At 46.5% G+C, this 15053-nt stretch overlaps 1 protein-coding gene across 1 annotated transcript in view; it reads right to left on the bottom strand.

The window, feature by feature from the left end:
- Positions 1-5122: 5122 nt before the first annotated feature.
- Positions 5123-15053, bottom strand: part of LOC130586152 (plexin-A4-like) — a gene marked incomplete at both ends in the record, with an annotated part of 88208 nt that continues 78277 nt past the window's right edge. The window contains 4 exons of the mRNA XM_057386869.1: positions 5123-5290; positions 6893-7029; positions 13042-13159; positions 13721-13872. Coding sequence (XP_057242852.1) covers positions 5123-5290; positions 6893-7029; positions 13042-13159; positions 13721-13872 — 575 coding nt within the window. The remainder of the gene's footprint in view (positions 5291-6892; positions 7030-13041; positions 13160-13720; positions 13873-15053) is intronic.

The following is a 15053-nucleotide window of genomic DNA, read 5'->3' as shown; positions in this document are numbered from 1 at the left end:
ACATGGACAGAGACTCTCAGTCTCTGTGTCCCCTTGCTCCAAGACCGATTTCCTGAGAAAGCCACTCATACAACCCAAAACCCACAAGCATCTGGTAGATTTTTCTCAATTTTATGGGGAGATGAAGCCAGAGCCCTCCTCACTACCTGAAGTCACTGTCACCACGAGGAAACAGCTCTCAGAAACACCCTTCTCTCCTTTCCCCCACCTTTTCCAGCTGCAGCCAGAGATGATGATTGTGGGACTTCAGGGAATGGAGGGGAAGGAGGAAGGAAACTGCAAAGGACAATTCCCAGGCTTCAGCAGGGTTGGCTCTGAACACAACACTAAAGAAGAGGGCTCACCATCAGCAGCTTTGGCCATCCCAAATTAAAGCAGCTCTGATCGACCTCACCAGGGTGAGCTCTGCTTCTGCAGCACAGGGTGGGGGCAAAGGGATCCAGGGCTGAAGGGAGAAAACTTATCCAAGAAAGCAAAACCTTCACCTGTCAGGGTTCACAAAGCCAGGGCAGGATGAGGAAATATCAGCAGACAGCCCCAACTCTGAGGGTTTCCAGGGTGAGGAGTGCTCTCAGCACTCCCAGCACCTGCCTCTATAGCTCCCTTTGGAAACTGTCCAGGATGCAATTTATTTCCTGCTGGGAATGGGAGGCCATGTGRAAATCGATGGGATTGTGAAAAGAAAGCTCAGAATCCCTTTCCTGCCTCCAGGTAAACCTRCACATACAGGAAAGGTGAAGCACATGCATTATAAATGAGAGAACACCGGAGAACAAACACCCTGTGAGGAAGAAGACAACAAATCCCATTTCTGACCTTTGTTTTCAGTGTTCCTCATTTATCTTCCATTATTAATCAGCTGGAGAGGAAGGAATGAATAAACAAACACAGAAGAGCTGTCAGGTTTTGGTGACCTGTGCTCCAGCCCCTCCAGTTGCACCCACACTGATGAACTAAATAATTTTGGATTATCCAAAGAGAGTTGGCACAACTTTCAGCAGATATTCCTGGGACACTTCTCTGGGAGCCTCCTCATGGTTTTTTGTTCAAAGACTGGACTGGCCCATGTTTAGGGCAACATTTGATTCTGAGTTTTGCAGAGTATCTCAAGTTTTTTCTCTCCAAAGTTATCAACTGTGATGGGAAATTTCTAATGGGAAATTTTACGGGGCAAACCCACATTTTGCTGTTTCCATAAGATCTGCTTGGATAAGTTTTCTTGAAGGCACAGGGGATCCTTCTGAAATCACACATTTTCTTACAAGGGACCTTCCCTTCCTATGTTACAGGAAAAAATGCCCTCTCCCCAAAATTCAGCTTCTTAAMAAGTATTCCTGACATCATCATCAGGGAGAGCTCATTCACCAAAAAACAGAATTGTATAATTCAAGTTGTTCTTTCTGCACTCTCCTGAATCTTCTGGATTTTGGCTGTGAGCCTTTATAATAATAATAAAAAAAAACATTGGGTTTAATGCTATTATTATATMATTTAATAATAATATAATTACCAATCTAATGAATCTCTGCTGATTCAAACTAGAAGGGATTTTGTATCTTTACTCAGCTGAGGGTTTTCCGTGTTCCAGAAATATCCAATGTGTGAACACACCTACAGGTAATGTGAKTGTGTCTGTACAAACATAAATCCTTTTATTTAACCAACCAAGTCTGTTCACACAGTTTTAAACCCACATGTTAAAAATCCTGTGTTTGGTTTGGAATCTGAACTTGCAGGCTGAGACCACAGGCATTAAACACAGCCACAGCACCTGACCAGCGAGAGGCAAAGAAAAAAAGGCCAAGCAGTTCTGTTTGCTGAAGACATAAAACCACCCCCAAGCCCTCTCTGGCTTGAAAATAAAGCAAATAAAACTGTTCCTTGCCTTGAAAATCACCAGCCATTGGCATTTGTGCCTGCAGCTGGACTCTCAGTCAGGTGGGAGCAGAGCCTGGAGACCTKCTGCTGCCCAGCAAAATAACAGAGATGCCAAGAGCTCTCTGAATTTAACTCACTATTGCCCCAAAAGACCCTGAGTATCATTTTCTGCCTTCAGACTCAGGTAATTGCTGGACGTAACTCAAATCAAACTCTGATCAAAAGTATTAATGGAGCCTCATAAAATTTTATTTACTTGCCAGTTCAGCGTGACTTCTTTTTTTTTTGGCTGTGGAAGTAAATTAGCAGTAATCTTTTCTTTATTGTCTTGAAAAATGGCCCTTGAAAAGGTTTTAAGCCAGGCTTGGTACATTCATTTACTGGTTTGCAAAGGTGGTTTAGTAGCAATCATCTGTGCCTGGGAACAGCTCAGCCCCACAGTTATGGGGTCTGAAATTGTCCCTGACACCCTGAAACCATGAATTTTCCATCTTCTCTCTCCAAGGCTGTGCTCCTGTGGAGGGACTCAAAAGTGTGTAAGAAAGRGGATGAATTTGAGTAGGTTTGGTTAAAATGGGGTGTCTGTYATGATGCCTAAAACAAGGCTCAMCTGAAACAGAGGCCAAAGTKAAGAGAATAAAAGCAGACAAMTTTAATCCAGSCCTACTGGTACATTAGGGCAGACAAAGCCTCCTCCTGAGGCTWCACCCAAAATGGACCCTGAGTCACGAGATCTTCACCTTTKATAAATTCTGGCTCATTAAYATATTGGGCCTCAATTCCCAATGATACCCTCAGGTGATGATGTCAACCACCCCAAACTTGCTCCCCCCAATTCTCTGTTGTTTCCATATTTTGGGGCTCTGAGGCAGCGAAGTGTCCTTGGATTCAGGCTCAGAGAGGAATTGTTTTGTCTGAAGATGGGAGAACAGGAGCTTAGTTCTGTACACTGGAGAAGTACAAGAATACAGACACATGAAAATATAGAAACTAAAAATCCTAAGGCATCAATTAATGCTCAAATTGGTGCTTTCTGATTTCAGACAAAGAAAACAAAGGGGAGAGGTTGTATCCAAAAGTGTTCCAGCCCTGGAAATGCTCAAATCACCCCTAGAAGTGTTCCAAAGGTGTATGGATATGTCACCTGGGGACACATTTTGGTGGTGGATGTGGCAGTGCTGGGGTAACAATTGAACTCAGTGATCTCAGAGTTTTTTTCCAACCTGAATGATTCCACAGGTGATGAGACAAGCTGGCAAGCACCTCATCTTAATTTCCATTATCCTGCTTAATTTCCATTRCTGGGAAGGGAGATCCCATCCATCAGGCCATGGGACACGGAGTCCCTGCACCTCCAGGATGGGCAAAACTTTGCCAAAACACCTGAGGCATCTCCTTGGCTTCTCCTTCACCTCTGACTGGCAGCTGCAGCAGAGAAACCATGGAGCAAAGAGGCTCTGGAGAAATCCTCCCCTCCCAGCCAAACCTGAGGCCAGACAGAGGAAAAGTCCCTGTGCTGCAGCTTTCCTGGGATATTTGGGAATTCACTCTCCTAGGCTGTCAATCTCGCACCTTTTAAGCGGCGCTGAACTCACTTTATAGGGGAATAAAGTGATTTCTCATTTCACTGATAACCTGGACTCTGACTGAAAATAAAAGCCCCAAATGGAAAATCCCGACACTAAAGCTTCAAGCCCAGTGTGCAAAGACTCAATCCGGCTAAATCAGTAAATTCCCTCACGGTAATTAAAGGCACTAATTGATTTGTGAAAACATCTTTGGGATGGGAGCTGAACTGGGGGGATTTGCAAGCCCCTCTCCTAATCCCCAGAGACACCAATCAGTCCAGCTTGACAGGGAAGCAGAGAGCTGTCGTGGATGAATGAGGGGAGACGAAGATTCCTTATTTTGTATCTTTTCAGTGCATTTAATGACCAATTTCTCCCTTCCCGAGGCTGTTTCTGCAGGCTTCTGAGAGTTTGGGTATCACTTTGATGCCTTCCACAACCAGGGCAAACGCTGCTCTCAGGCAGCTTCRTGTGAACCCTGTGAATTCACCAAAGCAGCATCAAGGGGGTGAAGAGAAAAAGGGATCCCTAACGAGGAGAAAGGCTCTTGGATAGGGCAGGGAGCAGAGCTCCTGTTGTGATTCATCTCAGGACAGAGCCCTGAAGCTTTCAGGCACCATGGCCAAACAGGCACTGCTTAGTCCTGAGGCATCAAATCCACGAAGTGAAAATGTGGGAAATGCAGGAATTTCAAGTCTAAGAAGGCTGCTGGAAATGTAGGAATTTCTAGTCCAAGAAGGCTGTGGGAAATGCAGGAATTGCAGTTTGAAAACTGATAGARACTGGAATGGTTCATGGCTCACATATTGCTAAAATCATCGAGGGCTTTTGTCCACTGTGGCAAAGTGCAAAGCAGCTGATCTGCCACCACCGAAGGGACCCCACTCCAAATACACCTAGAAATGGAATTTGGAGTGTGGAGGGAATTTGGGAGGAGATAAAGGGGAGGTTTTGTCCAATCCTCCCAGTCTAGGGGGAAGAATGTCATACTGGAAGAGACACTGGGATGCTGGTGGTGTCAAAAACTTGTGATCCACAACATTCCATCATCCAGGCGTCCCTGATTCACAACATTCCATCATCCAGTGCAAACTCCCTACCCCAGGGGAGGTTCCTGGGCATTTCCACCTGAACTTGAGAGACAGGGCTCTGTTCTGGGGATTTTTTTCACAATCTGATGAATCTAATCTGTGACCATCACTTCAGCCAAGAGACGTCGAAACTGCAGCAGTCAGGCCTCTTTGCAAAGTCTRCAGGTGGTGAGATCTTTCTGCTCTTATCCCTTTTTTCTCTTTCTTATATATTTTCTTAAATGATAATTTTAGGCTCTTACATTTTCATATTATGTATTCATATTACTAATATTTCATATTACATTTTCATATTTTCGGTATTTTCATATTAGATAGCACAACCAAAATGGCTACATACCTGTTTTACTCTGCAACCAAATTGTTCTATAATAAACCCATATATATATTTAAATATAAATACACAAACACTGGTCATTCAGTGTTGTTTCATCCTAATTCACACCAAGGGATCCCTTTGGCTCTGGGAAGTGTCTCTGCACAAATTCTTGGTGGACACAATGCTTGGAAAGCAGTTTTCTGCACCAAGGACCAAAGTTATCACAGCAGGAAAACTGTGAGAGGGGATTTCCACAGGATGCTCACCTGAAGATGCTCCACTCAGGCTCGATCCTCAGGATGGTGGGATCCTCCACATATTCATAGTGCAGCTCCTGGTGGATCTTGGCTTTGTCCACCCTCACAGACACCTTCACTTTCTCAAAGCCTTCATAGGAGGCCGTGGTGTTACAGACAATGTGCTTCGTGGATCTCCTGGGAGGAGGAGAAAACAAAAGTGAACCAGGTGCTGCCAGCAGCAAAATTATGCCAAAAAGACCCCAACTTTTTATTTTTGTGTCCTGTGACCTAAACCTATGCACTGAAGAGGTGAAACTGAGCGTGAGCCATTTCTGTTCCTGTAGCAGTGTCTGAGGAAGCGGCATTGCCTTTTCACTGGTTTAAATAAAACCACAAGAGCCCTCATCTCTCAGGTCTCAGAGTAAAACCTGAACCCCAAGGGCAGCCCAAACCAGGCCTYTCTCCAGAAACATTTCTCTGTGATTAAATATTTGATGGATGTTTCCTTCCTGCCTGCAGACATGTGCAGCAGMAGCAGCAGCTCATAAAAGGGGCGTTTGCACCTCAGCTTTGCAGTCTGGGACCATAAAGTTTACTTTGCATTAGGACTGAAAGCCTTGTTYAAGTGAAGTTTGCAGCGTGCCTGGGACCTCTGGAAGTGCTAATGCAGTGGGAAGCATTTTATGATTATATTTAAAGAGGATTCTGCATAAACCTTTCATTTTTGGCAGGGCTCAAAACCAGCTCCAGGTCTGCATTCCTTTCAAAATGAGTCAAAAATTCAAGTATGAAACATCCTCAGCCTCCCCTGACCTGTTATTTTTGATGCAGCTGCATGTTATACCCTTAAAATGGGGCTGTAAATCAGCTTCACTGACTGAACCCTCAGATACCCTCTAAATTCCCCCAAAAGACAATGCTCAATCCCTCTTAAAATCCTTCCAAAATCTCTCCAATGAGCATCTCTGAGCAGCTGTGGCTCCCTCTTGGCATCTCAACTCACAAGCTGTGACTTCACCCTGCTGGATTTGGGATGCTGGATCRTTCCAGAGTGATGACAGGCAGCTAAAAAGGATCCTCACAGCCAGCAGAGGGAAGGGCATCACCCAGGGTAGTGGCCCCAAGTCTCCTGTGAACGAGCTCTTCCTCTGCCAAGGACATATTTAGSAGAAATGTGCCAACTCCATCTTCAGCCCCCATCAATACTGGCAGCAAAATGGGCTGCCCTGGGTAGTTTGGAGCTGTGGGAGTCTCTGGGAATGGGATTCAGGCTCATTCTCACAGGGATCAGGGAACATCCAGCAGGTAACACTGACATTAAGCCTCTCTGAAGCGCCATTGAACAGGAGCCAACCCAGAGCTGAAATGCTGCAAATCATCCATTCCTTAGCGCTACAGGACTGTTCTGGGATAAAAGGGAGGTGGTTTAGTACTCAGAAYTGATGTTGTCAGATTTTCTTTGTCACCTCTACTAAAGCGGGGACATGAAAATGAATCTTTTAAACGACGCACTGCCGGAGCAAGTAGCARAGCGCAGGACCGTGGAGAATTGTGCTGAAATTTGACAAGAGGCCACGGGAAAAAGCACATCAAATACCAGTCAAAACAATGGAATAAATCCTATTCTCTCTCCCCAAAACATGCCCAGCAAGGCTGTGCGTGGTGCAGAATGCTCAAATCCCAACACTGCATAGCCAAAGAAGGCTCTTGAGGGATGGGTGACAGCACTGCAGAAGTCTCTCGACTTTAATTATTGGCATCTTTCAGGCATGAGCAGCAGGAAGGACTCGTCTGTACCTGTAGAAGAGGCAGGGTTGTCTCCCAAAGGTCACGATRACGTTGCTGCCAGCGTTGAGGTTGTTGCCCGTGATTGTCACCTGAGTGCCACCTGACACCGGTCCTCGCTTGGGCTTCAGGTCAGACAGGGTCAGAGTCTGTGGAGGCAAAGGGTGGGGTTGGACACACATCAGGGCAGCAGGGGGTGGAGAAAGGGAGGGAAAAAAAAGAAAAAACAAACAAAAAAAAACCCTCAAAAATCCAGGAATTCCATGGCAGCAGTTCCTAAAATCCCCCATGAGAGGCCAAACATGCCTATAAATACAATATATACAGACAAACCCCACAGCCACCCCGACCCCAAAAAATAACCAAACACACCCAAAAGTGCCTTTGTGGTTCATATCAAAAACCGTCACTATTATTATTATTTTATTATTATTATTATTTTCTTCTTCTTCATTTTTCTTTTTCTTCTTTATTATTTTCTGTCCTGTTTGGGGTGGAGAAAGGGAGGCACCCCCAGGGGTTAATCCTGAACCTAACACAGGATATCTGAAGGTGATGAAGAAGATAAAGGAGGATCAGCCATGTCTTCTGGCTGATAAAGGAGCCTGGGGTGACACCAGTCCTACCAGAGACACTTTGCTTGAATGTCAGGTTTGGTGGGACCAGCTCAGACACAACCCCAGTCTGTTCTCACCTCCCCAAAATCAGAGAGGTGATACAATCTGCCCTTGAACCCACTCAGAAGTATTCCTACAAAGAATATTTGTTATATATTTATATTTTATAACTTTTTCTTTCAAATAATATTATTTACAAGGACAATTCCATGCCTGGAGCACCTGGAGTCCCCATCTCTCAACCCCATTGCTTGGCACAGTTTGTGGGTGTTTTTGCTGCCATACAACACCAGCTCTGCAGGATAATTTGGGTCTTGAACTGGTTTGATGGGATCTCAATGGGGAATCTCGATTAAGAATCTCCCAAACTGTGGGACTCACAAATGATGAAGATATTTTGGTCTTGAAAAGATTGCTTGACCCTGTTGATTCTCAGAATGTCAGAATGATTTGGGTTGGAAGGGACCTGAAAAATCATCCATTTCCACCCTCCTGCCATGGGCAGGGACACCTTCCACTGTCCCAGGGTGCTCCAAGCCCTGTCCAGCCTGGCTTTGGGCACTTCCAGAGATCCAGGGGCAGCCACAGCTTTTCTGGGCACCCTGTGCCAGGGCCTCCACACCCTCAGATGGAAGAATTTCTTCCCCATATCCCATCTAAACCTGCCCTCTGGCAGTGGGAAGTCATTCCCCTTGGATGGAATGGTGCCCCTGTGGCTCAGCAAGACATCTGAGATCATTCTTGCTTCTCCCACAGAGGAACCCATAATTACTGAGGTTGGGAAAGACCTCAAGGTCATCGAGTCCAACCTGGGACCAATTCCCACCTTGACAAATAGAACAGAGCACATCCAGGTGTTCTTTGAACACTCACAGGGATGCGAATTCCATCACTTCCTGGTGCAATTYCAATGTTCAACAACCCTTTYCAMRGAGAAATTCCTCCTGATGKCCAACCTGAACCTGCCCCGGTGCAAAATGCCCACACATGACCCTAAATCTCTCTCTTTTTATCAGATTTAGATGCTGAGACAGCCTCACCCTGCACTGACAGAGGGTGGTGGTGCTCCTTTTGAGGTGTCCTCTGAAATCCCACAGCCACAAAAGCAGCACTGCCCAGCTGAACACCTTTTCCCTTTTCCTGCTGATTTTCTGAACCTCTTTTCCAAGCTTAACACAGTGCTGTGTTAGTATATCAAAAAGGGGCACAATTCCTTCAGAGGCCCCAAATCTCAAAACTCTTTTTCTTACTCTGCTACCCTCCCTTCTTCCCCAAATCAAGATAAAATACTCACACTCTGCAGGCACAGATCACCCTGTTACCACAACGCAGAGAAGAGACATCAATATTCAGGGGGAAATTTGGAGTTACAGTTTATTCTTTCATTTGCATTTTAATAGAAAAACTTTCCATTCAGTCCCAAGTGAAAAGCTACTATATGCATTTAAATGAAGATTATTTCTTTCCCCCCTCTCTTTAAGAATGATGACACAAGTGCTTGAAGCTCTCAGCTCCTCTGAACGAGCAGGTACATCACACAGTCACCTTATTGAGCTTTGGAGACCATTAATCCGTGTTTATAAAACCACCTGACACACGCCACGGCTCCCACTCTCACACACACAGAGCCACCTCTGTTTCCAGGCCCCTCTGGTTCAATCATTTTGAAAAACAGCAACAAGATTTCCATTTTTCCATTTTGCTCCTATTCAAAATGCAGCTCTTGGAGGAAGAGCAAAAYGTGAAAATCGGACTTACAGCTCCTTGGAAGGATCTGTTGTCAGAAATGGGCACTTCTTGCGTTTAAACCTGACTGGTTTTCACATGTTGCTCTGGCAGCTGGTTTTATACTTAGAATTGTGGRATTTTTGAGGTTGGAARAGACCACTGAGATCARCAAGAGTGAGTSTTAACCCAGCACTGCCAAGTTCACCACTAAAGCACAGCGCTGAGCACCTTCCAGGGACAATGATTCCACCACTTCCATGGGCAGCCTGTGCCAGTGMTTGAYAACTTTTCATCAARAAATTTTCCCARTTTCCCAATTTTTCCAATAYCTTGGGAAAATTTCCCAAGATATCCAACCTRMMMCTCCCCWGSCCMRSCYKRRGSCSWTYCCYYYYCYTCYKKYCCYKKTYCCYKGGRRSMRRWYCCMAAWYCCCCCCSGSYKSCCCCTCCTGTCAGRGAGTTGTGCAGAGCCASAAGGTCCCCCGTGATCCCCTTTTTTTCCCAGTTTTTTTCCCCTTTCCCACCTCCCTCATCCATTCCTGGTCCTCCAAACCCTTCCCCAGCTCCATTCCCTTCCCTGAGGAGTCCAAAACTGAATCCAGGATTTGAGGTGGAGCCTCAGAAGTGCCCAGCACAGGGGGTTGGTCACTGCCCTGGTCCTGCTGGCCACACCATTCCTGTCACAGTCCAGGTGCCATTGGCTTTTGCCCACTGGACACACCTGATCTCATGTTCATCCCCTGTTGACCATCACCTCCAGGTCCTTTTCCATTGGACAGATTTCCAACCCCCCCTGCCCCCAGACTGGAGTGTAATTTTCCGGGAATATTCTCCACCATTCTCTTTTATGGGATAAAAAACGCAGGAAGAGTATGGAAATACAAAAGATGCACTTCAGCACCTCTCCTTTATATTTTGGGTACTACCTCAAGCTTTGATGGCAACTCCCTCTTTGATGGACACCCCCACCAGTGCAAATTCCTGCTGTCTATGGTGACTGATGCTAGGTCACCTCCTACCTGGGAGAAAATGGGTTAAGAATGGCCAAATTGGTGCCCAAAACCCACACAACAACATTACAGCAGCACCTGATTCACAAATCATAGAGGAACATTCGAATTAAAAACCCAAAAGACGTTTTGCCCCACTCCTGGATGATTTCCCTGCCCTCTCCTCGGGGTGGATAAAGCAGCCATGGACTTTTTAGGGTCACAACCACACCAGGAGCAAAGCATTGCTGTGTCTCAGGCCAATCTTACAAATGGGTTTGTGGCTCAGCTTTCAGAGTTGTGATCAACCATTAATTATTCACAGTGGCCTTCATAAATATTGCACAGGCTGTTCACAGCACAACTCCAGGCTATTCACCGTTTCCTTGCTGGTGGCAGGGGGTGGAAAATGCAAAGAGGGACTTGTGGGTCGGTGATAGGCTGGAGGGTGACAATGAGGGAAAGAGGACAGSGAATTTTCTGTGTCTTTCTAGGAGTTTGCCTGCTTTTCTCAGCTCCCCAGCCCTTTCTTTCCTCCAGCATCTCCTGCACGCAGGTTTTTCACAGAGAAAAACCATCAGAGCTGGGTTTAAACTGACCCCACAAAGCTGGTCATGACCTTGGTTCCCATTTCATTCCTTCTGGGAAAAGGGCAAGAGCAAGATGTGACTCTCACAGAGTTTGTGCTCTTGGGTTTCCTTCCTAGAGGTTCAATGGTAGCAACAAGAGGGGAAAAACGAAAGGAATGGATGGGAAATGCTCTCCTAGGATGAGGATTTTARGAGCAGACCCAGAAGAAATGTAGAGTAGCCCACAGCACCTGCACTGAAACACAATATTTTCATCTAATAATAAAGGCAAAGTTTCYTCAGCACCTGAATTGAGAAGTGCATGTAATATTTTTTTCATTGAAAGACTGGGGCAATAATCACAGCAAGAAAATGAATAACCGTAAAAAAAAAAAATTCATTTAGATCATCATAAATTTCATTTCAGCTTTGTTTCCCCTCTTGGCTTATTGTACTTTCTAATGCAATTTGCATTTTTTGATCACAGATGAGTTTAAAACAAGCRAGCAGCTATTTGAATTTAAAAGTTCTGGTTAGAAAGGTGGAGAAGAACTGTTCTGGCATCTCTAAACTAAGCCACCTTTCCTAAAACACTGAAATGAAATACTCTGTTGAGTCCAAACCATCATCTCTTCCAATCCTTGCAGGACAAGGGGAGGCTGAGCCTAYTGGCCAACTTTGACCAAGTTTTCCTTCAAACCTTTATAAAAGCAATTTTCCAGAAGATTTGCTATGAGTCAGGAAGAGACATTTATCTCCCAGGTGATGCCCTTCCTTGGTTTTCAAACATCTTCTTTCCCTTCAAGCTGCCACGCACCGCTGCAGGAGGCCAGGGCACGCTGAGATTCCTGCAACAGCATCTCTGCCTTCCTGGCAGGAAAATCCAAAAAAAAACACAGCTCCCACTGTGAAAGCACTGGACACAGGAGAGGGAATATGATGGGCAGGCTGGAGACTGTCTGTATTTTTGGGATTTTTTTTTTTTTTGTCTAGCACAAAGGGATGGAGGTATTCAGCAGAGAAAACCCTGTCGGCTTTGCGTTCGTGCCCTGGCAGCAGGGAAGGCGGCAAGCGGAGGGAAAAGCTGTCACAGATGGACACGGATGATCAAAACCAGACAGCAATTCCAGGAGTAGCAAAGGTGACACGTTGAAGTGTAATGTCCTGGAAAGAGCCCTTCTGGCTGCCTGGTAGGGGCTTTCTCTCAAGGTGTTTCTCTGCCCCCGCCACCGCAACACCTGAGTGGCACCGGAAAATGTGGAGAACAGAGAAATTTCTGTAGCTCGAGGGGGGGAAATCCAAGACATTTGCATTCATTACAAGTTTCCCTTTACCTTAAAGGAATGCTCAGGCATGTGAATAATTTCAGAAGAGTCCCATTCCCTTGCAGGAGTCGAGAGCTTTTGATRGGAACAAAGGGACCCTCTCATCTCAAACCTGCACAGATCTGCACTGATCAAGGCCAGACAATGCTTGCATGTCCCCAGCAAGGGGCCTTAGAGGAATAATCAGGTCTCTTGGACAGGGAAAACCATCAGAAAGGAGGAAAAAAGCCCAAGTGGAGTCTACAACATGTGTTTGCACGTGGACTGAAGCTGAAGCTTGCAGGTGTCTCTTGTTTCATCATGGAGCATCCAAAACAGCTGCCCACCAGCACTGAGCCCCAGTCACATCCTACAGCTCACCAGCAGCCTGAGCTAGATCCTGATCCCAGTGCTCCTGGCATGGATGGGSTGAATTAAAACCTGGGGGAATCCAAGAGTGAGCAGGAAGAAACCCCACCAAGAGCATCACACTCCTGCTGACAAAGATCTTGGGTGGTGACGAGTAGTGACAACACCCAAGATTCTTCTGGAGGACACTGGTGGCTCTCCAGCCATAGAGGTGCAGGCACCAGGAGCATCACATCCAAGAAAAATAAGATACTAGGGAAGTTTTTCCCTATTTTAGTTCATTTTTTTGTCTTTCCTGTACAGCATTTTTAACTATTAATGAGAATTTTCTGTACTAATTTGGACCGCGGCKGCATGGAACTGTAACTGGACTAATAATCTGGGCTATTATTAGATTGTTAAAACTTTAATTAGACCRGCTATTTTTGCTGGGAACAAGATGTTGAAAGAAAATGGAATGAACAATTTGGTGTGCTTGGAACAGCTCGGAGGCTCAAGGTGGTGAAGGACGATGGACAGAGGCAACAAAAGGGATCAAAACCAAGGAGTTCAGGGAAAAATAAGATTTTTTTTTCCAGGACTTACCATGAAGTAGTAGAGCTGTGAAGACCTGGCCATGAACTCTGGCTTGCACTCGGCCACACAGATTTCCACAAATCCAGCGTGCTGGCTGGGCTTGGCTTCCCCCATCTCACACACGATCCTGGGGGAAAACACCAACCAGGAGCAGGGTTTGAAAAATGGAATTGGAGCAAAGAGCCCACAGTGCTGGGGGATGGACTGTAGATTAACCCACCCATGCAAAATCCAAATTGTGGRCTAAGTTATCCCTTAGAAAGTGGTGGCTTCTGGCTGGGACAAACGCTGAGGTGGTGTAAATCTGCACAGTGTCACTTCAATGCACAGAGAAATGCTGGGCTGGGGTCTGGCTCCACCCCTCTGGACTCCAGCCTGGCATGGTGGAGGCAGCTTTAAAGTTTAGCAAGAAACTTTTCAGGATTGCTCCCTTCCAAACTGGAATTGAACACCTTGGGGTGAGTTCTTGGTGAAAAACAGAGAAAATTCAGGGAATATGCCACAAGGATGACCTAAACATGCAATCCAAGCAGGCTAATAAATGGATTATTGAATAAATGGATTATCCTGAGCTGTACATGAGGAATGTCATCAGTTCCCAGGTTGGAATGGATTCCTTGGAAAGCCCTAAAGGTAGGAATGTCATTAGGTGTGCTGTGGCCTTCTCTCTGCCACACACCCAACTTACTGCTCGGCTGGGATGTACCCCTCCACCAGTGGTTTGCACTCCACGCCGGCCACTTTGACGTGGGACGCGATGTCCCGGAATTCCAGCCCCAGGTTCTCCCCACGGATGGTCACTCTGGTCCCTCCCTCACGAGGGCCCGTCACGGGGTTGATCTGCAGAAAGAAAACAAGAGAAAAGGGAAAATCAAACYAGGCACCAGAATCCTCTCAGCTGAAAGAACAGACAAATTTTTGGGATCACTACAGATGCGCATGATAAATGGGAATAAACCTATTCCTGATACTCAGAGTATGCAAAATTCTCTCCCAGACCTCATTTACTCTATTTTAACTGCTTGCAGAACATCCAGAGATGAGTAGAAGATGTTTTCTAGGCAGGAGGAGGGATTTGTGGTGCTGCAGCTGAGCTCTGCCCTTTGTAGGCACGACCCACAGAAAGGCAGGAGAGGGACACAGTGGAGAGAAATGGGAGAAAGAGCAAAACAAGGATGTAAGGGTTGAAATCCTAAATTCCCAGCCCAGAGCACATGGAGGTTTTGACCTCTTCTGGAGGCAGGTAAAGGTCATGCATCAGAAACTCAGCTGAAATGTCCACCTGGAATAAACCCAGGCAGGCYACAGCAGGAACAGGGTGCCAGGTTAGGTGTGGAGTGGGTGGATGGTGCCTGAGACAGCAGCAGCAGCTGCTCTGTGCCAACACCTCTTCCTGAAAGAGCTCCAGCATCTCTCAGAGCAGAGCTGGAATCATTGGGAGGGCAGGCAGGGAGCAGGGAAAGGTCATTTGTGGAGCCTCTGAGCCCCAGCATGAGGTGAGTGACCATTCCTGGGATGCTGGAATGCTGTTTGTAATCCCAGCCTGGTCCTGAATCAAACCCTCACAGACCTTGCTCCAYCACCCTTGTCCAGAGCCAGGTGGGAATCAGCCCTGGAACTGTCTCMTGAGCTTTGGAACARCACCAGAATCACAGAGCTGGACTTWAATTATCCCCATTCTGCCCTTCCAGCTCCTCACTGTGCCCACTTTGCCTGTTTGAAAGGGGTTCAAATGCTGTCCTTGCCAGGTGCTCCCCTCTGCCCTCTCAGGATGCCCTGGCTGCCATCTGCCAGTGCTGGCACGGCTCTCTCTGCACCAGGAAAAGGGAATTCCCTTTTTCAGGTCYGTACCCACCGGCCCATGGCTCTGCCAAGTGGGAATCTGGGGCTGGCAGYGATGCCCTGGAGGAGCAGTTGGGCTGGCAGGGAGAGGTGAGGCACTGGTGTGAGCAGAGCTGCTCCCGACTGCTTCCCAGCACTGAGCCTGGTGCAATTCCCAAAAAAAGGGGCAATTTTTAGAA

The sequence above is a fragment of the Malurus melanocephalus genome, unplaced genomic scaffold, assembly GCF_030028575.1.
Source record: "Malurus melanocephalus ecotype Western Australia unplaced genomic scaffold, MMel_1.1 scaffold_1081, whole genome shotgun sequence".
NCBI classification, from domain to species: Eukaryota; Metazoa; Chordata; class Aves; order Passeriformes; family Maluridae; genus Malurus; species Malurus melanocephalus.
This window is presented reverse-complemented; position numbering and strand designations above follow the sequence as displayed.